This window comes from Peromyscus eremicus, chromosome 1 (genome assembly GCF_949786415.1).
Source record: "Peromyscus eremicus chromosome 1, PerEre_H2_v1, whole genome shotgun sequence".
Classification (NCBI taxonomy): Eukaryota; Metazoa; Chordata; class Mammalia; order Rodentia; family Cricetidae; genus Peromyscus; species Peromyscus eremicus.
In genome coordinates, this window is record NC_081416.1 from 101,347,995 (window position 1) to 101,374,404 (window position 26,410).

Here is a 26,410-nt window from a genome sequence, read left to right on the forward strand (position 1 = left end):
CATCATGGGCACCCACACACAACATAACATATATTCTGACACACAAAAACATATTTGTGTGTGTGTGTGTGTGTGTGTGTGTGTGTGTGTGTGTATGTGTGTGTCACACAGAGAAGGGCAAAGAGAGGACCAGAGGAGGAAAAGAAGGCCAAACTCAGCCTTTTATAATGAACCCATTCCTGTGATGATGGGTTCATTGATGAGGGTGGATCCTCCTGTCCTAAACTCTGCCGCAAGGATCTACCTCCTAGTGTTGTCACAGTTCAGTTTCAACTTGAGTTTCAGAAGGACAAACATTCAGGCACCTATAAGCCGATCAGGGCCATCTGAGCCCCTTCTCGGCTCTGGTTGCTCATTGTAATTCTTTGCTGACTATTAATCTTTTCAGGTTTTCAACCCTTTTTGAGACAATTGGTAATTTATATTTTGCTAGAGGATCATAACTTAAATCTTACTGGCATAAAGTTGTACACATACATTTCTTTAGTTTGAAAGATTCTGTCCATATCTGCAGTTTGTTCTTCTTCTCATCTTTGCTTCTGAAGTTCTTTTCTGTGTACTTCCTCAAGTGTGTTTATTGTGCAGTGAATACATTTTAAATTAAACTTGCTAAAATGCACATGGACGGTATTAGGAACAAATCTGGGAATGATTTAGCCTGTTCTTATGCCAAGTGTGGTGGTTGTTGCCTGAAATGAGTTATTTGAGTTGTAAATTGGAAATGCGAAGACTTGCTTATTGTTCTGTGACCATTGCCCATCATTCTTGTTGCTGCTTCGGAGAGTACATCTTAGTTAGACCTGACAGTCTCATTAGCACATGCTTTCACACCACCTACCATCTTTGCAGTAGAACTTTCCCACCCACAGTGCTACCAGTTACTTTTCAATGAAAAGATATTAATTTTATATGTAACACAAGTATTGTGTTTTATTTGATGCCATTACCATGAGACTGTGTGTTCTCAACTATGTGAGTGGTCTAGACAGAGGAATGTAGAAGGCTTTAGGGTAGATTCCTGGTTCAGGAGAATGATACTTAATAAACTCAAGTATTTGAGGGATTCCCATGAGTCTGAGACTGTTGTAGGTGCTGTAGAGATGCAAATGATTTCTGGGCGTACCAAGGACACTGTAGTGGAGCTCTGGTCGCTTTCCCGAGCTGTCCCTTTGGAAACAGCTCTCACATACTTTTTTTTTTTTTTTTTTTTTTTTTTTTGGTTTTTCGAGACAGGGTTTCTCTGTGTAGCTTTGCGCCTTTTCCTGGAACTCACTTGGTAGCCCAGGCTGGCCTCGAACTCACAGAGATCCGCCTGGCTCTGCCTCCCGAGTGCTGGGATTAAAGGCGTGCGCCACCACCGCCCGGCCTCTCACATACTTTTGTTTTAGGACATCACCCACTTGCTGTTCTGAACATGCAAGACACTTGACTCTTTTGATGACTTTGAGAAGAGATTCCTAATCCCCTCCGAGGCTGTTCCCTTGCACACAGCAGCCAGAGTCCTGTGTGCCCTTCTTTCAAATTGCAGCTTGAATCTTGCTTCTTTTAGGCAAGGCTTTTCCAAGAACAAGTTATCTCAGACTGATATATCTGCTTTGAAAGGATAATTAGACTCGCACATATACATAACTCTAGTTTGTGCTTGACTAGGGGTGTGGTGATAGCTTTGTCAGCAAGATGAAGAAGTATGGGCTAAATGACAGAGAAAACACGTTGATAACTGCCTAATGATTCACTATCAGCCTGGAAGGAAAGTTTTAATAACATGACACAGGGTTCTGGTTTTGATCTAGTGCTGTTCAACATGTCTACTCATTCCACTACTTACCAGCGAAGTGTTTGTTGAGTACCTCCTGTTGGAAAATGCAGCGTGCTCGGGTGATAGAAGGTGAACAGGAGATGTGTTCTTCCTTCCAGGCGTGTTACAGTGTAAGCACTTGAACCAGGAAGACTTCCTAGGCTGATGCAGTGATGATAGGGAGTTTGTAGATGAGGTGATCGTAGTGCATAATCATGAAGCTCTCGGAGGACTGGAAAGGTAGAAGATGTATTCAACCCATCTTAAATTTCAAGGGGAAGTGTAATTGGGATAAGAATATAGTATGAGAAGAGGGAGGCTTGCCATGTGGATAACAGTTCTATTTATTTGTCTGTTTATGTATTTTATTTAAAATGTGTGTGGTTTTGAGCATGTGAGTGAAGTGCTCATGGAAGCCAGAAGAGGGTGTCAGGTTTCCTAGAACTAGAGTTATAGGTGGTGTGAGCTGCCCAGCATGAGTGCTAGGAATCAAACCTAGTACTCTACAAGAGTAGTGTGTGCTCATAACCACTACGCCATCTCTCCAACCCCAACAACTTCATTGAAAAAGGCATGGAGAACCTTTAGTCACTACTCAAGTCCATGTTGATAATCCATGAGGTCTAAGTCATTAGAAAAAGTTGACTTACATCCATAGACATGTAGAATCCAGAATGAGAAATGCTGGGGCCTTTCTGCTTTGCTGACTTTTAAAAATGATCTCAAGGTAGTTTCCCAGGCATTTTTTTTTTTTTAATGCTCGACACACTGTAAGAAAGCATAACTAAACATGTCAGTTTATATTTCCTAGGACCGGAGAAAACCAGAATTAATAGGAATCCAAACAGTCAGCAGTGACTTAGTGTACGTTCTGCAGTGACAGTCTCAACAGTGACGGGCCTGCTCCCATTCGGGGGAAGGAAGGGAAGTGATGCTTGCTGAAGCTGTGTTCTTAAAGGCCTGTGTGTAGTGATACTATAGAGACGGCCGGGACACCAGTACTAACAGGACGTAGACTAGGAGTTGAGTCTGGAGGCCTGTGCTAGACAAAGCCGGTGAACAGATGATTGCAGCATTGAGGTTCCTGGTCTCGGGTGACTGCAGCCATGGTGTCAGCTGTGACCTGTTGAATTTTGGAGCTCACTGTCCTTATTTAGGCTCATGTGGTTGCTGGCACAGTTCACGCCCTTGTGGTTGTAAGACTCAGGTCCCTAGTTCTTGCTGGTTGAAATCTGGGGCTACTGTCAACTCCAGAGAGGCTGCTCTAGTTCCTTGCCAGGTCCCCTACCCCATAGGTCCTGTCATGCTTTAAGCTCTTTTTTAGGAAGGGCTAGTCCCTGGAGAGCTTACCTGATGAGGTCAGGCCTAGTGAGAGCGTTAGTGTGGGCTGCCGCAGGATTCCAGAGACTGGGTGGCTTCAACAGAAATGTGTTTTCTCGTAGATCTAAAAGCAGGAAGTCTGAGATCAGAGTGCCCACGTAGTGAGTGGGGAGGGCTCCCTTCCTGGCCTGCAGATGGCTGTCTTCTCACAGTGTCCTCCCGTAGCCTTTCTTCTCCCGTGCATGAATGGAGAGGGACAGTTCTAGGGCCACCAATCCTATAGTATTAAGACCCTAACCACATGACCTCATTTAACCTTAGTGCCTAAACACCTCATCTCTAACGTATTTACATTGGAGTTTAGAACCTCAACAGTGGATGTGAGCAGACAAGATTCAGTGCATAGCACCTTGATAATCTCCTTTTTGATCAACTCATAATTAACATGGGATCTTCATTATATCTCCAGATTCCTTTCACCCTGTAAAATAATGGAAGTTGGGAGGAGTGTGGTAGCCTTTCATTTCACAGTCCTAATATCTGAGGGCATGAGATTATATGGGGCATAAATGACAGGGGGTGGAAATCTTAGGTGGGGGCAGGCATGTGAGAAGGGCAAGCCTCTACAGACAGGCTAAGAGCATTTAGTTGTCATGTGAGGTGCATTGTGGGTAGAATAGTAGAAGGGAGAGGCACACAGAGGCCCGCTGTGTTGTGAAAAGCACTGGAGTTCAACACAAGGATGTATCTGGGAATAGCACTTGGGAAACAAAATCAATGCATTTGATGTATGATGTGGTACTGATGCTGGGGTTCAGGGTCCACATGGGAACAGTGGATTGATGGGTAGAGAATGAAGCAATGGAGACTGGCTTTTTCGATTGTTGTGCTTGAATCCTGATTGCGCCACTTAGTAACTTAACTTTCCGCCTGTAGGATGGCAGTGATGTACCGAGTCTGTGGACTCATGTGAGGGTAAATGAAATAGGTATTTCATGTTTTTAGTCCACTGCCTAGCACACAGCAATAAATGTGTATTCGCTCAACACAATTATTAAGTCAATAAATGTATATGATGTTCCAGATATGTTTTTTTTTTAACGTAACTCATAACTGACCTTAAACTTGTAATCCTCTTGCCCCAGTCTCCTAATTCCTGGAATTAGAAGCATGTATTACCACATATAACTTTTATCTCTTTTTAAATAGAGATATAGGTTACCTTTGATCAGAAAGTAATATCTAATCATAGATTTTTAGACCCTATGATCACTTAGTTCTAGAACAGGGCTTTTCTCCCTGTTGGTCCTGATTATTGATACACAAAGACCTCAAGCATCTCTTGAGCCTCATTTCAGTGTTGTGATTTCTGTTGGCCACTGTTGAAATGTGTGTTTTGGACAATTGGAGGGCAGCGTTCCGTTTGGATGGAGGAGGTTGGATTTCAGAAAGAGAAAAGCCTTTTATTGGTGCTGAACGGGTGGTAATTGGGAGTGAACGAGGAGATGCAGCTGAGAGCACTGAGGAGGAGCAGCAGCGGGCCTGTGGGCTGCATATGGGGGAGAGTGAGGAGAGCAGGCCCTGGTCAGTGCTGGATTGCTGGCAGTCAGTTCTGTAGCATGGTGCTTCCTTGGCTGCTGTGGAAGATTTAGCATGATATAAATATATGCTGAAAATTGCATTTAGTGTGGACAATTTATAGGCCATTTCTAGTTCCCAGGAAAAAACAATTTTTAAAATCAATGGGCAGTGTTAACAACATGTCTAGAAGTACATGTATAGTTTGTTAGAGATGTCACAGTTGTGAAAAGGACAGTAGAGAACTGACCCCAGTGATTAGAGGCCTGGAGAACACAAAATTGTGAGTTTGTAGCCTGTGATATTTTTATTGTCTCTGAGAAAATTTAATCCCAGGCAGGCGTCAAAGCCTCTGTAATCACAGTCTAAGTGGGAACCTTTAAACTCTCTTCTGGCCTAGGAGAGGAGAAACCTGGAGTTGGTGGGGAAGCCTGAGGTCTTGTGGTATGTTCTTCTGTGTTCTCCAGGAGGATTGCCGACCGGTGACATGGGGTGCTAAGCAAGATCAGTGGATAGAGCATAAGGGAGGCCCTGGAGGCTATTAGGAGAGAGGAGCTACAGTGAGTAACTGAGCAAATGAAGAATGGGAGTGCTTTAGGGAATGCAACTGAGAAAAGCTGGAGCTGACCTGGGAAGCCAGCTAGGAAGCTATCAGCTGTGTGAAGAGGATGATGATGCCTGTGGGTTTAGAGGTGAGCAGATTAGAAATGGTGTTTTAAATCAGTCCCTTATTGCTAAATGTGCTAACACTGCCCAGACCTCGGGTCCCTTGATTCTGAGACAGTGGGCACTGCTTCCCAGAGGCGTTCTGTCTCTAACTGCTGTGACATCAACCCTTGCAGCTGTCCTGGGTCTCTGCAGAGTCTCACTTTGGATTTTTTTGTTTTGGCATGTTTTTATTTCTTCTTTTCTAATTCCTCCAATATTGATGTTCCTCTGAAATCTGTTCTAGGCTCTGCTCTCTCTCATTCTCACAGTCTTACAGGGTGATCTCATTCCCTCTGCTCATGTTATGATGTTATGAAATGTTGTAATGTTTCATAACATTATTAGCATCTGTGTGCTAATGATTGCCACATTTTTATCCCCGGCCAAGGTCTATCTCCCCAACACCAGTCTCTATTGAACAAATACCCCACACTGCTATTGATGTGGCATAGGCACCTCAGTCTCAAGTAAAACTTCCCAAGTGGCTCTTCTTATGCTCCCTGCCCCACACAATGGCCTCACCATTGTCTTGGCTCCTGGTGTGATGTGATGAGCATGTACCTGTGTCATCATCGTTCAGATCACAGCACAGATTCCTTTGTTATTCTGTAAGTCCCCTCATCCTCTGCCGGTCACTCTGATGGGGCTGTTTCCTGGTTGAGCTAGTCGTTTGCCAGCTTCCCCAGTTCTTCAGCTTTTGGGTGTGTCGGAGGGCGGGGGAGACAGTGAAGCTGTGATTCCTCAGCTTCCTGCTTTGGCTGCCTCCCACCATTCTTCCCCCCTCATTATGGACTCACCCTCTGGAATGCTAAGGCAAAATAAACTCCTTCTTCCTGTACTCGCCTTTTGTCATGGTGTTTTTATCATAGCAACAGAAAAGTAACTAATACAACATTTGACAGTGTTAATAGCCAGAATATATAAAGAGGCCAGAAAACTAGTTAACAAGAAATCAAAACAGCCCAATCAATAATAAATGGGCTAATGAAATGAACAATTCTCAAAAGATGAAATACAAATGGCCAATAAACACAAGAAAAATGTTCAACTTCACTAGATATCAAAAACTAAAACCACCAAAATTCCATGCCACCGCAGTGAGAAAGACAGTCATCAAGAAAACAGTTAACAGTGTGTTGGCAAGGATGCCAACAAGGGGAATCCGAAACGCTGCTGGCAGAAATGTAATAGTCCAGCCCCTGGGGAAGGCACTAAAAGTAGATCATATATGACCCATATATGGCACTCCTGGACATTACTCAAAGGTCTGAGTCAGCAAGCACATCACTATTTACTGCAGATCTGTTCATAGTAGTTAAGTTATGGAGCCAGCCTGGATGGAGGGATGGGTAAAGAAAACTTATCCGGGTGGCGGTGGTGCACGCTTTTAATCCCAGCACTCGGGAGGCAGAGCCAGCGGATCTCTGTGAGTTTGAGGCCAGCCTGGTCTACAGGGCAAGATCCAGGACAGGCACCAAAACTACACAGAGAAACCTTGTCTCAAAAAATCAAAAAAAAACAAGCAAACAAAAAAAGAAAATGTATGTGCACAATGTAATTGTTTTCAGTCATAAAGAGGAAAGTGGAATCAATTGGAGAGAATCATAGTAAGCCTATTTAAGCCAGTCCATGAAAGATGAAATATTATATGCTTTCTATCATTGTAGTTTCTAGATTTTATATAAAAACATAAAAGCATGTTAGTATATATGCTATGAAAGTAGGAATAAAGTTGTCTAGGGGGAAAAGGTGACTAATGGCAGGAGGCCGAGTGAGACTAGGGACAGTAGTAAGCTATGATGCTCAGTGTCTTAGTTTGGGTTACTGTTGCTGTGATGAAACCCCAAGCAACTTGGGGGTGAAAGAATTTATTTGGCTTACACGTCTACATCATGATCCACCATTGAAGGAAGTCAGGACAGGAACTCAAGCAGGGCAGGAACCTGGAGGCAGGAGCTGATGCAGAGGCCATGGAGGGGTGCTGCTTACTGACTTGTTCCTCTTGGCTTGCTCAGCCTGCTTTCTTATAGAACCAAGCGTGACCATCCCAGGAATGGCCCCACCCACAATGGGCTGGGGCCTCTCACATCAGTCACTAATTAAGAAAATGCCCTACAACCAGATCTTATTTCAGGGCCATTTACTGACAGGGGTTTTCTTTTTCTTGTTAATGAAGATAAGTTATATAGTAAAAGGTCTGTTTTTATAATCTGAATTGTGCTTCATTGATGTATTTGTACAGGATCACGTGACTGCAGCTGCCTTATTGTAGCTTTGTGTAGGTGCTATGGTCTGGTAGCATAAGAACAATTGCAACTGCAATTCTTCAACATTTTCATGGCTATTCTAGTTCTTTTGTATTTCTGCATCATTTCTTTTAGAATCAACTTCTTGATTTCCAAAGGAAATCGAGATAGTAATTTTTGATTTAAAGAAGTCAAATCAAAGCTGTGGTAGTTTTGATTGCGATTGCTTGGCCACTGCCAATTAGGGAATAATCACTGACAGTGAGAGTCCTCATTCCATGTGTCTCCGTTTATTCCACTGATTTACTATCTCAGCAATATTTTATGGTTTCTGAGCTGAAATCTTTTACATCCTTCATTAGATTTGTTCTTAGTTATTTGTTGATAGTATATGTAAGCAGCAATTAGTTTATAAAATTTCTTCTGGAATCTTGGACTTGACCAAATTTACTTCTAGTAGAGTTAGATTGTAGATCCCTTTTGATTTTTCTGTGTTCACAACCATAATATTTCCAAGTACATGCTTTTGACTTTTACCTTCTTGTGCTCTGACTTCTTTCCTTTTTTAAACTAGTTTGTGTTAACTTTACAAAGTAAAGGGTTTCATTGTGCCTGTGTCCACACCTGTGCACACATGCTGTGACCACACCAGTCCCTTGTTTCTTTTGTCTCCAGTACTTCCCCTTTTAGTTTCATGCCCTGTTCTCAGTTGCCTTGACTGCTTAGACTTCAAGGACTGTGTTGAAGAAAGGGCTGACTGTGGATGTCTTGTCTTGCGCTCTTTCTGGTCTTTAGTGTTAATTGCAGCTGCTGAGCATTATTCTGCTCAGAAGTGTTTTTGTGATGATCTTGCTGTGTTTCGGTTTCAGGGTTACTATTATGTGTAGTCGGAATTTTCTTTGGGTCACCAAATAGCTCCCAAATAAAGACAAGGAAACATTATTAATTATGAATGCTCGGCCTTAGTGTAGGCTTGTCCCATTAGCTCTTTTAGCTTAATTTAACATATTTCTATTCATCTATGTTTTGCCTTGGAGCTTTTTACCTTTCATTCTGAATGTCCTACTTTCCTGCTTCCTCTGTGTCTGTCTGTCTGGCCCCTGGTGTATTCCTGCTGTCTCCTTTTCTTTCTCCTTTTTTCCGAGCCTAAAATCCTCCTTCTACTTACTCTCCCTGCCCAGAAGTCCACCTGTATCTCCTCCCTCACTATTGGCCATTCAGCTTTTATTTATTTATTTATTTATTTATTTATTTATTTATTTATTTATTTACTTACTTACTTATTTAGGTTTTTCGAGACAGGGTTTCTCTGTGTAGCTTTGTGCCTTTCCTGGAACTCCCTATGTAGCCCAGGCTGGCCTTGAACTCACAGAGATCCACCTGCCTCTGCCTCCCGAGTGCTGGGATTAAAGGCTTGTGCCACCACTGGCCGACCATTCAGCTTTTTATGAGACCAATCAAGTGCCTTAGGCAAGCAAGGTAAAACAACAGCACATCTTTACATAGTTAAACAAATGCAACACATCTTTACATAGTTAAACAAATATTCTGCAATATAAGCAAATATAACACATCTTTACATAGTTAATCAAATGAAACACATCTTTGCATAGGTAAACAAATACAACACATCTTTGCCTAGTTAAATATTCCACAACACTTGTGTTGTCAGGCAAATTGAAATACTTTCTTTGTCTCTGAAAGATTCTTAATACAGCTGGTATTTTACCAGCAAGCCTCTGAGCCTGGTCTGGGTAAGCAGACAAGATATTTTGTTTTGATGTTTTTAGTGCAATGAGTTGAAACAGGGTCTCACAGGTCCTTTTCAAGAACTACCACTGAGCTGTTCCCCTAGCCTGAGAAGGTTCTAATTATCTCTAATTTTTTAAAAGATTTATTTATTTATTTATTTTATGAGTGCTGTGCCTGCATGTGTGACTTTACGCCAGCAGAGGGCATCAGATTCTACTCGAGATGGTTGTGAACCACCATGTGGGTGCTGGGAACTGAACTCAGGACCTCTGGAAGAGCAGCCAGTGCTCTTAACCTCTGAGCCAACTCTCTAGCCCCTAAATCTAATTAAACAGGTAGTAATTGTTCATATTTTCTACTTCTTTAGATATGGAAACTAATGGCTTGGGGACAGTTTGACTACTTGATCTAAATTAAACTTATTGACATGAAGTTATATGTGAGTCTCCCTTACTTCCTCCAGATTCCTGAAGGATCTCCAGAGAGGTCTCTTCCCCGTGGTGTACTGTCGTCAGAAGCCACCATGGAACAGAGCTTTCCTTGGCTCGCAGTTCTGGAATCCACATAGCAAGCACAGGCTCTGATGGCCCATGGTGGACGGGGGTGGATGCAGGATCCAGCAGGGGCAGTGTGGGTTGGGTCAGGCTGGTCTCTTTAGGAACAGCCCTGTCCTGAGTATTGAAAGGGTCACGTGAGAGCGCATCCCCAGTGGTATCCTGCTAGACCTCACTTTTTAAAGCTTCTATTACCTCCCAGTACCACCACCCTGAGGACCGTGCTTCCCATCATGTCAGCCTACGGGGGACACAGTTAACCCGGGTACAAACCAGAGCAGCTGGCCATTTGTTTTCAGGCATCAAACTTTCTCTCTCCTGTGACTGACCTTTCACCCCTCCCCCACCCTCCCCACACACACACCGAGTTTGCTGTCATTGTTTTATTCAGGACAATGCCTGCTTTTGCTCCGGTGGTTGCTATAACCACACACTAGCTTTCTTGTTTACTCCCCACACCGCATTCACCTTATGTGAGAAGGAAGAGCGTTCTCTTTTTATTTTATTTGAATTACTAACTTGTATTAATTTTGCGAACTGAAGAGTCTGCTGTGGCATTTCTTCGCATCAATCATGGCTGCGCTTCCTCTAGCCTCAACTGTCCCCTCTCTCAGCTCTCTGCAGTCCCCGAGAGTTCCCGCATAGAGCTTTCAAAAGTACAAATATAATGACATCTTTTCCAGCTTAAGAGTTGAGCGGCTTCCCAGTGCCTTCTGAATAAAAGCCTGAGTTCTTTCCACGATCCACGCCCTTTCCACGATCCACGCCGCCGCCGTTTGTCTCAGTTGGTCCCTGTCACCCTGCATTTCTCTCCACTTCACCCTCCCCACAAGCTGCAGGAGCTGTGCTGCTCCCCACAAGCTGCAGGGAACCATGCTGCTCCCCACAAGCTCTGGTTTGTCGCTGCCCCTCTCAGACTTGCATGGAGCAGTTCACATGCCACATGATCAGCGTTAAGTAGAGAAAACGCCTTCTCAAGTCTCATTTCCAGAGATTGTGGTTAAATGTGATTGGGTGTTCTCGATATTGGATATATAATTTTTCATTCAGTGTATATCTTTACATTCACAACAATATCTAGCTTCTAAGAACTTTCATTACACTCAGTTTCTACCTCTCTCTCTCTCTCTCTCTCTCTCTCTCTCTCTCTCTCTCTCTCTCTCTCTCTCTCTCTCTCTCGGTGTCAGATAGCATTAGGTAACAAGGCGCGTCTGTCCTCCATCACCAGGGTGACTGGTGTAGTTGCTTGATCCCTCCTCCCAGCATGCAGAGTGCAGAGTTTCACCCCAGCTGGGAGCACTAGTCTTGACCAGTCACCCAAGTGACTAGATGACCAGCCTTGACCAGTCACCCAAGTGACTAGATGACCAGCCTTGACCAGTCACCCAAGTGACTAGATGACCAGCCTTGACCAGTCACCCAAGTGACTAGATGACTAGCCTTGACCAGTCACCCAAGTGACTAGATGGTGTGTTTCTCTTTATAGATTTCCACAGGCATGATCTCAGGAAGCATCCCCTCCTCAGGCAGCCATCCTGTGTGAAGGCAAAACATTTGCTTCTTCTCTTGTCAGGCCTTCCCCTCCTCACCCCCGCGAGGATCAGGATGTGCCATGTTATTTTGAAAAGCCTAAACCCTTGAAACTTTTCTTCTCCAGTTGGATTTGAAAGGGGGCCATTCTGAGCCCGGTCTTGATGTGGCAGGGGCTCTGAGGGTCTATTTGGATAACACTGAAGAGTGGAGGAAATGTGACTCTGTCTGTGGGTTTTAAGCCCCTAAGGTAAGATCAGAAAGTGTCTGGGGCAGTGAGAGCCAAATAGTTGAAGTCATACATTAATTATGGTCATGAATCATTTTTATTTTTAAAGTCCTTGCCGTTTGACAAGGTGGTTTGCACAGTACCAGTGGAGTTCTAGGCAGCTCCCCCGGAAAGGAACCGCTATTTGTGGGCGTCTCTGCGGGTTGATAATACCTATTGCTTTTAGTAAAAGTTGCTTGTTTCCCCTGCCTGAAGGAGTGGTCTCTATGCAGTTTTTCTTGATAAAGTATTTTGAATTTATACACGTAGGAAACAGTGACCTTTCAGTTAATCTCCCACTCTACCAATCAAAATATCCAATCTCATGAATGTGCTAACGTTATGTGTAAACTCTGGACATCAGGAAAGACATTGAGCGCCTCTGTTGTACCTCACCCTGTGCTCAGCATCTAGAGTGTGTGTGAGAAGAGGAGTGTATTCTTACCCCTCAGAAAGAGCTGCTAAGGAAGAGGACAAGAGGACAAGAACCATTCCCTGTAGTGTGTATGGTCCTCAGTGCTGTTTGCTGTGGTGCTGTGTGTGGTGTAGTGCGTACATCCAGAGCAAGGAGCAATTGCCTCCAGCTGCCTGGTGCAGTCAGGGGAGGGCAGTGGAGCAGAGGCTATGGCTGAGCTGTCTCTTAGTGGGTTAAGTAAAGCTTTGCTTACCTGTGAGGGTGCAGAGAAAACGTGTGGGCAGATACACGGCTTATAAAGAGGCACAGGAATAAGACATGGAAGATTATGTCCAGGTAAATGCCAGTGGATCAGTATTACTGAATTTGAAGATACAGGGAGATAGGCTGGGGATGAAATAGGGCCATTTCTCAAAGGCCTCCCCTTGCACTCAGGTTTCTGCCGAGGTGCCTTTGTAGGACCATGTTATTATCAGTGTAACTAAGCACATGTAGGCACCTCAAGAGGAACAGGATGGCGCAGTCCTGAGGGAGCTGCTGAATGACTGGTCTCAGAAGCAAAGGCACCTCCTAGAGTTGACAGTTTTCAGATGACCTCAGCAACTATGAAGAAATTCCCAACAGCCTAGAAGTGTCCTACTGACATGCTCCCAGAGATATTGATGCCATAAAATCCATTAAAAAATGAGCGACTCCCTCTCCCCCTGCAAAGAAGACATGCAGGCTAAAATTGATAGCCAATTTTAATAAATGAAGTAAAATTGACATACAGTACATCATAATGTGAGTTTTCCTCAGACTTCCTCAGTTCCCTAGTGTCTGCCCCTGGCCACAGAAGCAGCTAGCTACCCTTCTGTCACCACTGGTAGGTCTTATCTGCTGGTGGGGTTTAGATCAAGAGCAGGACACAACTATTCTTGTTTTGCTTCTGGCTTTCTTCATTCAGCATGTTTTTGAGATTTATTCATATTCTTGTGTGTATCAGTTACTCTCAGTAGACTGTTACCATACAGGTCTTAATTTGGTTCTCAGTGTCCTAGTTGGTGAATATTTGGATTGTTTTCTGTGACTTTTTTTTTTTGAAGACAGTGTCTTCTGTAGCTTTGGCTGGCTTTGAACTGACTATGTAGCTCAAGCTGGCCTTGAACTTTTGATCTTCCTGCCTCTGCTTCCCAAGTTCTAGGATTACAGGCGTACACAACTACACCTGGCGTCTGCGAGCATTCTGAAACTGATCTTGTGGACTTACGTTTTTGTCTTTTCTGGGTAAGCACCTATGATTAGAATTGCTGGACCGAAGGTTAGATGTATTTTCAATTTCCTAAGAAACTGCCTTTTCAAAATGTCGGTATTATTTAACTTACTAGCAGTGCCCGTACATTCCAGCTGCTCCCCACCCTGGCCATCACGTAACTTTAGTTCTAATGGGTGTGAAACAGCATCTCACTGCAGATGTCATTTACATCCATCTCAAGACTAAGATGTTAAATTCCTTTTTCTATGCTTACTTCACTTTCTCTTTGAAATCAATTTTTAGTGCACAAAGTAGTGGACGTTATCATGGTAGTTTCATTCATTCATTCATTCATTCATACATACTCACTCTTGTACTTTGCTCATATTTCCCCCTCTATTACCTTTCCTCGTCCCCCCTTCCTGCTCCCCCATCTCTGTCCAGTGCAGATTGCCGTGGTGTTGGCACAAATGTATTTTCTAGCCAGTGTATAATGTCTCCTGAGCGATCCTTGCAAGCTTTTGATGTCCTTGGTTTCCTTGGTGCTCACAGGAATGGCCACCCATGTACTTTTCCTTTTCCTTTCCCTGGGGCAGAGGTTGTTAGGCACTTTGTGTGTGTGTGTATTTATTGGTGATTTATTATTTTTTTCTTTTGAGAATGTCTCTTCAGTTCATTTGCCCATTCATTGAACAAATAATCTGTGGGGTTTGGGGGGTGTGTTTAATTTTGGGTTGTTTTATTTTATTTTGGGATTGCGGACCAAGCCCAGGGCCAACCACTCTACCACTGAACTAAATCCCCAACCCGTTGAGTTTTTCTCTCCTAGCCGTGGGTATGGCTCCCATCGGATGGAGCTCTCCCCACTCCGTAGGCTGTCTTCATCCTGCTGACGCTTGCTTTGCTGTGCAGCTTTTTGACTGCGCACTCCACCGTCGGCGGCTCCCGCTGCACTGCTGGAGTCCTTGTGGAAAGTCTTCGTCTATGCCTGTATCTCCAAGTTGCCCGTGCTATGTCTTGAAGTAGTTTTTTGTTTGTTTTATTTTTTTTCTCTAGCAGTTTCAAGGTTTTAGGACTTAAAGTCTTTGATCCACGTTGTTTTTTTGCAGAGTGAGAGGGATCTGATTTTCTTCTCCTTTATGAGGATATCCAGCTTCCCGCACCATTTGTGGAAGAGTGTCTTTTCCCTGGTGTGGCTCCCGCATAGTTCTTTGGTTTTGCTCCTTTCTCCCAGTTTGAAGACTACATTTTTACTTTCCTCATGGTATCTCTAGGTGAACAGACATTCCTGGTTCTGGTAAACTAGTTAAATGGTTGTTCTGTCGCTGTGTGTGTGTATGTATGTATGTATGTATGTATGTATGTATGTATGTATGTGCATCACATGTGTGCCTGGTGCCCATGGAGACCAGAAGAGGACATTGAGACCCCTGGAACTGGAATACAGATGGCTGTATGCTTCCTCGTGGGTTCTGGCAACCAAACCTGGGTCCTCTGTAAAACCATTGTTCTTCACCACTGAGGCATGTCTCCAGCCCCTTGTTTGAGACTGAGTCTCACTACTCTGTCACCACTGGTCTCAAAATCCTGGGCTCAAGTCGTCTTACCTCTGCCAACCAAATATCTGCATGTAGAAGAGCACCTGGTTATTGATCTATTTCTCATCTTTATGTTAGTAACATACTTCTTTGATCATGCAACTGCAGAAAACCTTGATATCTGACCGATTTTAAGATTGGTTTGTTACTTCTAGATCTTTTACTCTTTATATAAATTCTAGTAATTTATATAAAGCCCCATGAATCCCCATGTCTCTGCTTCCCAGCAATGAGATTACAAGCTTGTGCTGCCATGTCCAGCTTTTACGTAAGTGCTGGGTATTGAACTCAGGTCCTCATGCTTGAGCAGCAGGCTCCTTTCTGACTAAGCCTTCTTCGCGGCCCCTCAACCCGATCATTTTCTAAAATGCTTCCAAACCTCTAGAGTTCTTCACCTTAACTATGTTGTAGCAGAGGTAGGCTTTTCAGAGCACTGTTATTTTAGGATTGTGATTCCTGTTACTTCATTATGTTTGAATCTAGAAATAATTGGTTAGTTCAGGGTTGGTTCTGTTTATCCTAGGAGATTTATAATTCATGTTTGTGACTCTCTGTGTTTAGACTTTGTAATTAACTCACTTACATTTCTCTACAACTTGTATTTCTAGGCTTCATAGAGCCCAGTGTGCAATTAAACAGACTCAGGTAACTGTTCAGAGAATTGGAAAGGAGATTGAAGAAAAACTAAGACTCACATCGACAAGCAATGAGCTGGTAGGTTTTTGTACAAGTGCCTGTCCAAACTCCTTGTTTTCTTCAAATGATTATCATATTGTTCTTGGAAAAAAATCTCTAGACAGTACCAATAATGATGCTAATAATGTTGCATTAAGATGGCTGCTGGTGTATTTTAAATGTTAGAAGTAAAAGTTCCCATTTGCTAATAACGTAAGGTACATCTGCCATGTTCTGTTAGATGAAACTTGAGATTATATGTAATTACTTGGAAGATGATTAGCAGACTAGTTTATTAACGTCTTATAAATAAGAAGTGTATAGTGAGTAAAAATAGCTGCCAGGATGGGGTGGGGGTGGGGGAGACAGTAGGGACTAATTTACTGAAAGTAAGCATTTGGGTGGGTACCGACAGCTCAGTCACTAAGGTACCTGCCCCCAAACCTGACGACTTGAGTGTGGTCCTTGGGACTCTGGGTGGCAGAAGGAAAAAGCCCACTCCCACACATTGTTCTCTGACTTCTATGACACACGCACTTACAGATACTAAATGAATAAATAAATGTGAAAACACATTTCATTAATATATATATATGTAATGCTGGGTTTGATGAAGACAGTTTCTAAAAATTTGATTTGTACTTTGATTATATTTACCCAGGATTAATCTACTTTTAAAAGATGGATTTTAAAATCAATAGGGCCAAACATAAGAGGCCCATTTGTGAACAGTGTTTACCTTTAGAGAAATGTGGTTTGGTGAGGCATTCCAAAGAAACCGTGACCTCGGTCCAGATGGGTGGATTGCAGATCTTCATAGAATTGGATGCTTTTTTATGCTCTTCCTTGAGAGGGAAAGAGTGGAGGCTTTGGAATGACTGTTCTGTCTCTGTGATCCAGGTGTGAGCACTAAATTACACTGTGCTTCAGATGAAGCCACGTACTATGTACAGCTTTCTATGCACTATGGGGTATAAAAATACTTAAAATGCACAACTTGCCATGAAGTCACAGTAATTATTTGCACACAGGAACTATTATCTCACATACGGAGCCTCTCCTCACCGTCACTTGTACACACTTATCCAAAGGCACCTCTTACACTGAAGGTTTGTCTACACAGTCACATGCTCCTGGAGTTACAGGAGGCATGTGTGCATGCTACCTATGCACATTCTCTCTCCTAGGATTTGAGCTAAATGAATTTGTTCAACCTGTAGAAATTTGCTGATATTGGCAGTCCACACAGTTGAACTTCATACATGCACTTGTGCTCTCCCTGGCACATAGCAGATGGCCAATGGTACCCAAGTAACAGCAGTAGCTGTTTGGGTCTTTATAGCACTTTCTTTGTCTATGGACAATCCTCCATGCTAGAGAAACAACTGTCCATTGTGTTATAACTTAGGGTCAATAAAGGACTAAATTCCAGGCTGTGAGTATATTGTAGGGGGAGGAAAAAGTGTCAGGTTTTAATCCTTTCTGCAATGCACAAAAATGCTGCATTTTTAGGACCCCTGTCTGGGGAGAACTTGCTAGGTTTTATTTATCTTACTTTCCCAGGCAGGACTGGGAAATGATTTGCGTCATTAAGTGGCTGCATATGCTTTGTCTCAGGGTGGAAACATGTATGCTTAATCCTGTTTTTCTAAAATATAAGTGGTGACACACGGAATCAGGTGATAGAATGTGTGAGTTTACCGAGGTCAGGTTCACAGGGTCACTCTGTGGTTTATGCTGCCTAGTTAACACAGAAGGAAGTCAAGGAGTTTTGAACTGGAAGTGAACCTAGAAATCATCTAGTTCCCTAAATACTCCATTGAAAATCACACCCTAGTACACCCAGTTCCCTCTCCTGCTTGGTTGTTCACTGTAGTATTTATTACCATCTAACATGATATCTACTTAATATATTTTTGTCTCTCTAAACTCTATGAGACTTAGGATCTCCATCCTCCTACGTCTCCCTCTTCCTTCAATTTCTCCTCCTTCCCTCCCTCCCTTTCTCCTTCCCTCCCACCCTCCCAACTTCCCCTCCCATTTGATTCCCAACATCTAGACAAATGTTTGCTCGTAGTAGATGTGAAGTAAGTATTAAGTATTTGTTGAATTTAAGGTGACTCCATTAGGTTGGAGAGATGGCTCATCAGTTAGAGTGCTTGATTCTCTTTTAGAGGACCCAGATTCAATTCCCAGCACCCACGGGGGTGGGGAGGTGGTGAACAACGACTCACAACTGCCTATAACTCAAACTCCAGGGGACTGATGCCCTCTTCTGGCCTCCATGGACACTTGTACACATGTGGCATACATACAAACAGGGACACAAATATACATATAAATAAACATTAAAATAGAAAGAATCCAACACAGTGCCTTGTTATAAACTCTAAGTTTACTTGTAGCATATTAGAAGTTGTAGCAGGAATCTTAAATGGTCTTATTAATAAAATCAAACCCGGAGCCTGGTATTGGGGTGAATGCTGGAAGATCAGAGAAGCAGAACAAGCCACAGTTGCCTCACCTTGCCAATTCCTCAGCTGATCCTGTTTCCTCAGACTGGAAGATTCTGAGTCCTCATCCAAATGGATCTCAGCTGAACTTTAAGGCTCAAAAGCCTAAAAGCTTAATCAGCCAAAAGCTTCGAGTTTCTGGTCTTCACGCCTTATATACCTTTCTGCTTTCTGCCATCACTCCCTGGGATTAAAGGCGTGAGTCACTATGCTCGGCTGTATCCTTGAACACATAGAGATCCAGGTAGATCTCTGCTTCTGCAATGCTAGGATTAAAGGCATGTGCTACCACTGCCTATCCTTTATGTTTAATATTGTGGCTGTTCTGTTCTCTGACCCCAGATAAGTTTATTAGCGTGCACAATATTTCGGGGAACACAATACCACCGCAAGAAGTACTGTTACCTTTGCAAATTGGTCCAAGTCCATTTACTCCATCCTAAGTATTTTTAGTATATATGAATCACTCTTCACTTTAGCCCAAGTGAAAGGGCGTATTTAATGCCGAAATCAATCAGTTATCCTTTTCAAACCTCTTCTTAGTTAGCCTTAAATAATTATCTGTTAAGAGATACAGAGTTTATAGGTGACGCCTTGCAAAGATTTGGCATCTTGTCGCATTACATCCATGCCCAACATGAACTCTGGCATTTAACTATATTTCCTAGGAAATGTCTGCTGCCGTCATCATGGGCTTTTACATTGTGTCTGGGGTTTTGTTAGCTGCTTTTGTTACTGTAGTTGTGTGTCTTTTAACTTTTTTGTTTTGTTGTGGTGCTATGCTGGAGCACATTGGTTGAGTTTAGAATGTTAACCCCACTTTGTATGCCTGAAGGAAATCCTCTTGGTCATAATAAATTATTTTTACCATATTACTGTGTTCAATTTGTTTAAAAATTTAGAGAATGTTTTTCTTTTATTTTCATGGGGAATATTGTCTGCAGTTTTGTTTTCTTGCTATCTTTTTTGTGTTGAGGGTGATGAATGTATGTGTGTGCAGTTTCCCATATCCGCGTGTTTGGAGGCTAGAGAGGGATGTTAGGAGCCCTCCACTGTCACCTCTGCCTTATCCCTTGAGACGGGCTCTCCCCAGTTTTTGACTAGGCTGTGGCCAGCGAGCCCAGGGATCCTCTAGTTTCCACATACTTCCCCAGCACTGGATTACAGGCTCACAAGGCCACGCCCTGCTTTTATATAGATGCCGGGGATCCAAACTCAGGACCTCAGGCTTTCCCGGGACGCAGCCTTCCCTGCTGAGCCGTCTCTGTGTTCTTGTTAGCTCTCCATTTGGTTTTTGTTAGAGTGATACTGCTCTACTTTTCTGGCAGGCAGTGTCCTTCTTCTCTGTTTTCTGTAGGAAATGTAGAGTTGGTTGTAGTTTTCTTTGTAAGTTCTGAGCTAGAAATGCAGTTGCAACAGTTACGGGATTGTTCTGGTTATCATCTTGTCTTCTTTGGTAGCTAACTGTGTCCTTGCAGGGGCTTTCATTCAAGAGGATTCTAAAGGTTATGTAGTGTTCCCTTTTCACTTCTAAATTACAGTTCTGTGATGAACACTCCGTGTCTTAGTTTGTGTCCATATCTCATATCTTAGAAGAAGTGCCAGGTTTGGAGCATCTGCTCGTAAAAACCAAACTTTTAGATTTATAAGAATCTCGCAATGATAATTCAGAATTTCCCCATAAATTCCTCCCAGTTTTCACTAATGATGACATCTTCTGTACCCATGGTGCAGCTGACATGGTGTGTAGTCAGAGCTAAGACTGTAACATTAGTACGTCACTGTGAACTCCTGACGTGGTTCAGATTTCACCAGTGTTTCCATTCAAGCCTAGCCTAGGCTACTTGGTGAGTTCAAGGCCAGCCTAGGATACATAGCAAAACCCTTTCCAAAATAAGTAACGTAATCAATAACTCTTCCAGGTTGACTTTGGCGTCTTTTACCCTCTTTTAGTGTTCTTTATACTGCGGTGCTGTGTAGTCGGGTTCATCTGGCATTTGCCCATCATAGCCCTGGCATCAGCCATGTCTCACCAGAGCCCTGCTCCTTAGGTTGGCTGATGGTGTTCAGAAACAAGATCTGGTCACTGGGTGTGCTTCGTGCTTTTAAAGCCCTCTCAGTGGACATGGCTATCTCTGTATGAATGTATATCTATCTGTAGTAAAATAAACATGAGTTCATAATAATGTTTTCAATCCTAATGCCACAGTTTATTCTGGCTTTCTCATTCATTCTGTTTATTTACAGTATCTTTCTCTGATAGCGAGAAACCTGGCTCTCATTAAGTACCATGTATTTATCTATTAAGTCCTGGCATATGTGTAAAAAGTGGTTCTGATTTCTTTTTCCATTTGTTTTGTTATTTTAATTATTAATGTATATTAAATCTCAATATTAATGGATTTCACCATGACATTTCCACATATACATATATCATGCTTTCATCATCTCTACCCTCCCAACTACTCTCCCTTAGCCCCTCCCCAACCCCCTTCCCTGAGTAATCACTACTACTTTTGGTTCATTTGTTATGTTGTTTTTATGTTAGCTTTTGCTTATGAGAGAAAACATACAAATACTCTTTCCCATTGTTAGTTAGATTTTTTTCAGCTCTAATTGGTGGGTTTTGTTTATTTATTTTTATGTGTATAGGTAAATGTTTTTTGCCTATATGTGCATCTGCATACTGCATGTGTGCCCTTTGCCCATGGAGGACAAAAGAGGGTGTCAGATTCCTAGAATTGGAGTTACATAAATGTGAGCCACCATTTGGGCATTAAGAATCAACCTTGGCTCTTCTGGAAGAGCAACCAGTACTTTTAAGTGCTGAGCTGTCTTTCCAGTATTTATTAATAATATATATGTATATTTATTTCTATATACAAGTTCTTTTCCTGATATGTATTTGAGGAAAATATTCTTTGAGTCTGACACTTACATTTTTTCCTTTTAAAACATAATGGTTTCAAAGATTATTTTTGTTTTATGTATATGAGTGTTTTGACTGTGTGTATATGTGTGTGCCACATACATGTCTGGTGCCATTGGAGGTCAGAAAGGGGCTTTGGATCCCCTGAGACTGAAGTTACAGGTAGTTGTAAACCATCTGGTGTGTGGGTGCTGGGAACCTAACCCAGGTCCTCTGCAAGAGCAGGAATGCTCTTAACTGTTGAGCCAGCTCTCCAGCCTGCATTTTGTTGTTGTTCTTAATGATGATATTTAAAAAGCAAAAAAATAAAAATAAAAAAAATAAAATAAAGTTGAATGAATTGGTATATATGTTTTTGCATATGGGTTCGTGTGTGTGTGGGGGGGGTCTGGGTTTGTTTGTTTTTGACACAGGGTTTCTCTGTGTAGCGCTGGCTGGCTGGAACTTGCTTTGTAGACCAGGCTGGTCTCAAACTCACAGAGGTCCATCTTCCTCTGCCTCCCAAGTGCTGGGATTAAAAGTGTGCGCCACACTCACCTTGTTTTTTCAGACAGCATTTGTCACTAACATGGAGCTCATCAAGTAAGCTAGGCTGGCAGCCTATGTCCCCGTGCTGCAGCTACAGATGTGTGCCCTGGCTACCATCCCCAGCTTTGTTCTGGTTTTTACAGGCGTTCTGGGGATTGAACACAGGTACTCATGGTTGCGTGGGGTGAACACTTTACCGACTGAGCCATGTCCTGGTCCTCTGATGTATTTTTTTTCTTTATGTTTTCTGTCTTCTCTGTAGTCTTTATAAGAATATCCTGTCTAATTCAAGATTACAGACATTTTCTGCTGTTTTTTTCTAGAAGTTTTAGAGTTTGGGCTTTGTGTTTAGATCTGTGATTGTTTCAAGTTCTTGTTATTTTTTTTTTTTTTTAACTGAATGAAGAAAAAGTAAAACATTCCCCCAAACTGGTGTTCAGTTGACAGAACGGTATTTGGTGACCAGCCCTTCCTTTCCCCCATTAATTTCCCTGACATGTTGGTCTAAAGTCAGCTGACCACGTGCACGTGCGTCTGTTTCATCTCGGTCTCATGGACCTGTCGACCTCTCTTCCCCAGCACCAAGCTGACATTGTTGTAGGTTTGTCTAGAAAGCCAGGTAGGGCTCTTTATAAAGTTCCTGTTTTTTACACACACACACACACACACACACACACACACACACACACACACACACCAGGTTCTTTATATTGCTGAATGAATTTTATAACTCGCTTGTCAGTTTCTACCAGAGAGCCTGTTGGAATTTTAACAAGAATTTGTGGAGAATTGCCCTCTTAACAATGTTGAGGTCTCCAGCCTGCAAATGTGACATTTATGTTTTATGTAGACTTTTCTTTAATTCTCTCAGTAATGTCTTCAAGCTCCTCTGTTAGAGATAGTCTAAGTTTTTGTGGGAGTTCGGGCAGCCCAAGGCATCACGACACATTCAGCCAGGTGCTGGAGTACACCCCACAAAACCCTGGTTGGAGGGAGAAGACAGGCCATGCAGTACTAGCAGCAGTTTGTTCTGGTCTTAGGGTATTGCCTCTTCCTAGTCTCTGGGATTTTATCACAAATGGATGTTAAATTTTGGGAAAGCTAAGGCAGGAGGATCAGGAATTTAAGGTTAGCCTGGACTAAAGAGAAAGTCCTTGTCTCCAAAACACTGATAATAAGTGTAACTACTTTTGAATGTTTGTCGTTTGTCTGTGACTAGTATATTAGAATGCTGTTCATTCTAATTTATTTCTACTGTATCTTAGAGTTTTATTCTATAGTTATAATTTTCATTTTGTAGATTTCTTGGATTTTTTATGCAAACAATCATAGCTATAAATTTAGATTTTGGTGGGGAATTTTGTTGTTGCTGCTGCTGTTTTTGAGACAAAGTTTTGCTCTGTAGCCCAGTCTGGCCTCAAACTTGCAGCAATCCTCCTGCTTCAGCCTCCCAAGTGGTAAGTATCTCAGGCCTGTGACACCCCATCCAGCTTACGTTTGGATAATTCTAAATTCTCTGCTCATTTCACTGGCAGGAACCTCTGTATACTGAACAGAACACACAGGAGTTCTTCCTTCTGCCTAGTGTGAGGAAGAATGTTACCCTTGCTTCATTAAGTATGACGTTAGCAATGGTCTGCACTGGTTTAGGATTTAATCCTTTCTAGTTTCTGGGAGATTTTTAAATCATGACTAGCTTAAATGGTTTTCTACATATAGTGAAGCAATCATTATTTTCTCACTAATTTAAAATTTAATAAAACAAACTACATGGTTTTAGCTTCAAATTTTAATATTTTTTGCAGTACTGGTGATCGAACCTAAGCCCTCACGCATGCGTCTATTACTCTTGCATTTCCAAAGTAACCCTGAACCGATGACAGTTTGCAATCCTTTTGTGTCATGTTAGATTGGATCTGGGGATGTGGCTTTTGTTTTTGTTAGGGATACTGAGATGCAGTGAGATTTTGGTATAGGGTAGGGTAGCCTTGCATAGTCACCTGCTCATTGCCCATTTGTCCCTACTCACATCTTGACTAGAAACAGAAACCTCCTAGATATTCTCATTAATCTTGGCTCTCTAAGATTTGACACCTCTTTCCTAGAGAGTGAGTCGTATCCTCTAAGTCTTTATGGATTGAGCAGTATTGCATAGCTCCCTGGATAGTCTGAGTGTAATTTGTAGACTTTGAGACTTAGCTTTGGAGAATGTATTTTAGCAGGTAGTCCACTTGCTTAAGCTCAAAGTGCTATGCCTCTGGTTGACATGGCTTTGATTTCCAGCTTAACTTTTCACTCTTAAGCATGAGCAACTTTGTGTTCATCTACACGTGTGTGGCGTAGGGTTCAGTTTGAGAGTTCAGTGAACAGAATTTGGGGTGCCTGTTTTCTGTCTTCCCCAATTCTGCCATCCTTGTACCACTTCTGATCCTCCAGGTGGAGACGGTTGGCTTTCTGCTGGTCTCCAGATCCACTCTCAAGGCAAAGCCTCAGGACAGGGAGGGAGAGTCGCCTGTGTGTGTTGTGTTTGTCCCCAACTTGGACTGCTCTTCAAAACAGCGCGCGCTGATCACTCTAGAAACCATGCAGTATCTTCACATATTTAATTTCTTAGAAGACTAGTTTGTAGGTGTTTATTCTTATTTAGAAGCCCAACTCTTTTATATTTTAAATTAAAGAAAACTTTAATTTTCTGTCCACACCTGAGTTCTAGGCCTGATAGTACTACTGAGTCTATGAAATTAATAAATTGGGTGAAATCTTTTCTAAGGAAGCATTTTCTCTTTCTTAATGATTGGCTACATGTAGCTGGAAGAAAAACAAACTATAAACGACATTTGGAAGCAATTTGTTAACTTCCACAGTTGTGAGACATTTTCCAGATTGTTAGTTACTTCCAGTTGTGGGTGATGACTACAGATAAGATAAAATATGATCTAGATCACTAATTCCTCAAATGTTTTGGTCTTAGGATCCTTTAATATGTTAAAAATTGTGATAATCTCTAAGAACTTAGGCTACGCTATTATGTTGGAAGTCAAATCTGAGAAAATTTAAAAAGATGTTTTCTAATTAATTTTAAATGCCAATAGCAAATCTATGTTAGTATAACAGACTTTTATGAGAAATAAGTTTTTTTTCTTAAAATAAAAAAAAGTGGAGGTTTTGTTTTGGTTTTGTGACTGTAAATTTATCAAACTGAGTTCTTGCTTAATAAAAGATGGATGAGATGGCTCCCTGGGTAAAGGCACATGCCAGCAAGACTGATGAGCTGAGTTTGGTCCCTAAAACCCACATGGTGGAAGGAGAGAATGGATTCCCAAAGTTGTCCTCTCACCCTGACATGGGTGCTCTGGCTTGTGCGTACACACACACACACACACACACACACACACACACACGAATACATATAACAATTTCTGAAAGGCCTCTAGAGTTTCTCATCCAGTTTGGCAGTGAATCCTTGGTAGTATCCTGCAGACTTTCCTATGCTCCACCCAGAGGAACAGGACCGACCATGAAAGGGGCCCAGCTGCTCAGTGTGACTACACATGTGTTTGAAAACTTCATTATCGTAGGGCCATATTTTAGGAACTTATGTCTGAGTGGCTTAAGCTCCAGTGTGATCTATGAGAAAATACTTGTTTGTATTAATATACTATTTATAGATCAATCTGTCACTTTTAAATGAGTATTTGTTACCCATGATTTTTTAAAAGCCCCATAAACAGGAATGTGTGCTTGCAAACATGCATGTCTGTGATTTCTGAGTGTTATATAAAATCTAATTAAAAGTGATAGATATATTGGCTAGATGTGTGACATTAACTGTACTTGGAATAAAGAGATAACTTGAGTGCGGCAGCCCGTAGAAAATACTTACATTACGTTAAGAGCTATGATCAGCTCGCCTTTGAAGTATGAGCAGGGAAACAGAGCCATGGCACATGGCAGGGTTTGTTTACTCCTCAGAAACGGGAGCCAACAATCCTGGTTTGAGCTAATGGATCTATTTCTGTAAGTGGGCCAGTTTCCTCACATGGACCATAACACAAACACACTTTACTCACGCCTTCCCGGGTTAGCCTTGTAGTTAGATTAACTTGTAAGTTCTGTGCTTTGGAACAGAAAACATTCCCAATTTGAGTGTGCACCCTGGAACACAGCAAGTTAACCCTGCTAGCCAGGTTGTGTCTACTTAAAAATGCCTTCCTCCACTTTCTCTCTCTGCCCAAGTAAACTTCTGTTTAAATATTTTGTGAAAAAAAAAATGGGCTAAGGCAATTGAGTACCTACATCTTTCTTATAAACCTACTTCTGAAGAGTTTACTTATTTTTCCCTCAGTGATGTCTGAAGATCCAAAGATTTCTGATCACACTAAAGAAAATCCTACTGGGCTTGGTTTCTCCCCCCCCCAAATAATAAACCAACTCATTGTCCCATTTCCTCAATTTCTTTAATTATAAAACATATAACAGAATATTTCTAATTTCACTGATTAAAAAATTTTATTTATTTATTCATGTTCCATGGTGCATATATGGAGGCCAGACAACAGGTTTGTGGAGTCAGTTCTCGCCTCCTTCCGAGTGAGTGCCAGGAACTGAACACGGGTCATGAGGCTTAGTGGCAAACGCCTTACTCACTGAGCCAACCTACCAACCAGTTTTAGTCTTTTTATTTATTTATTTATTTATGGACGCTTTTCTTTCTTTTTTAAATATAATTTTATTTCTATCTTATGTGCATTGGTGTTTTGCCAT

The 26,410-nt window shown here is 42.1% G+C and overlaps 1 protein-coding gene across 1 annotated transcript in view; it reads left to right on the forward strand.

Moving 5' to 3' along the window:
* Positions 1 to 26,410, forward strand: part of Uvrag (UV radiation resistance associated) — a 274,915-nt gene that overhangs the window by 118,725 nt on the left and 129,780 nt on the right. The window contains exon 7 of the mRNA XM_059270780.1: positions 15,610 to 15,715. Within this exon, the coding sequence (XP_059126763.1) occupies positions 15,610 to 15,715 (106 nt within the window). The remainder of the gene's footprint in view (positions 1 to 15,609; positions 15,716 to 26,410) is intronic.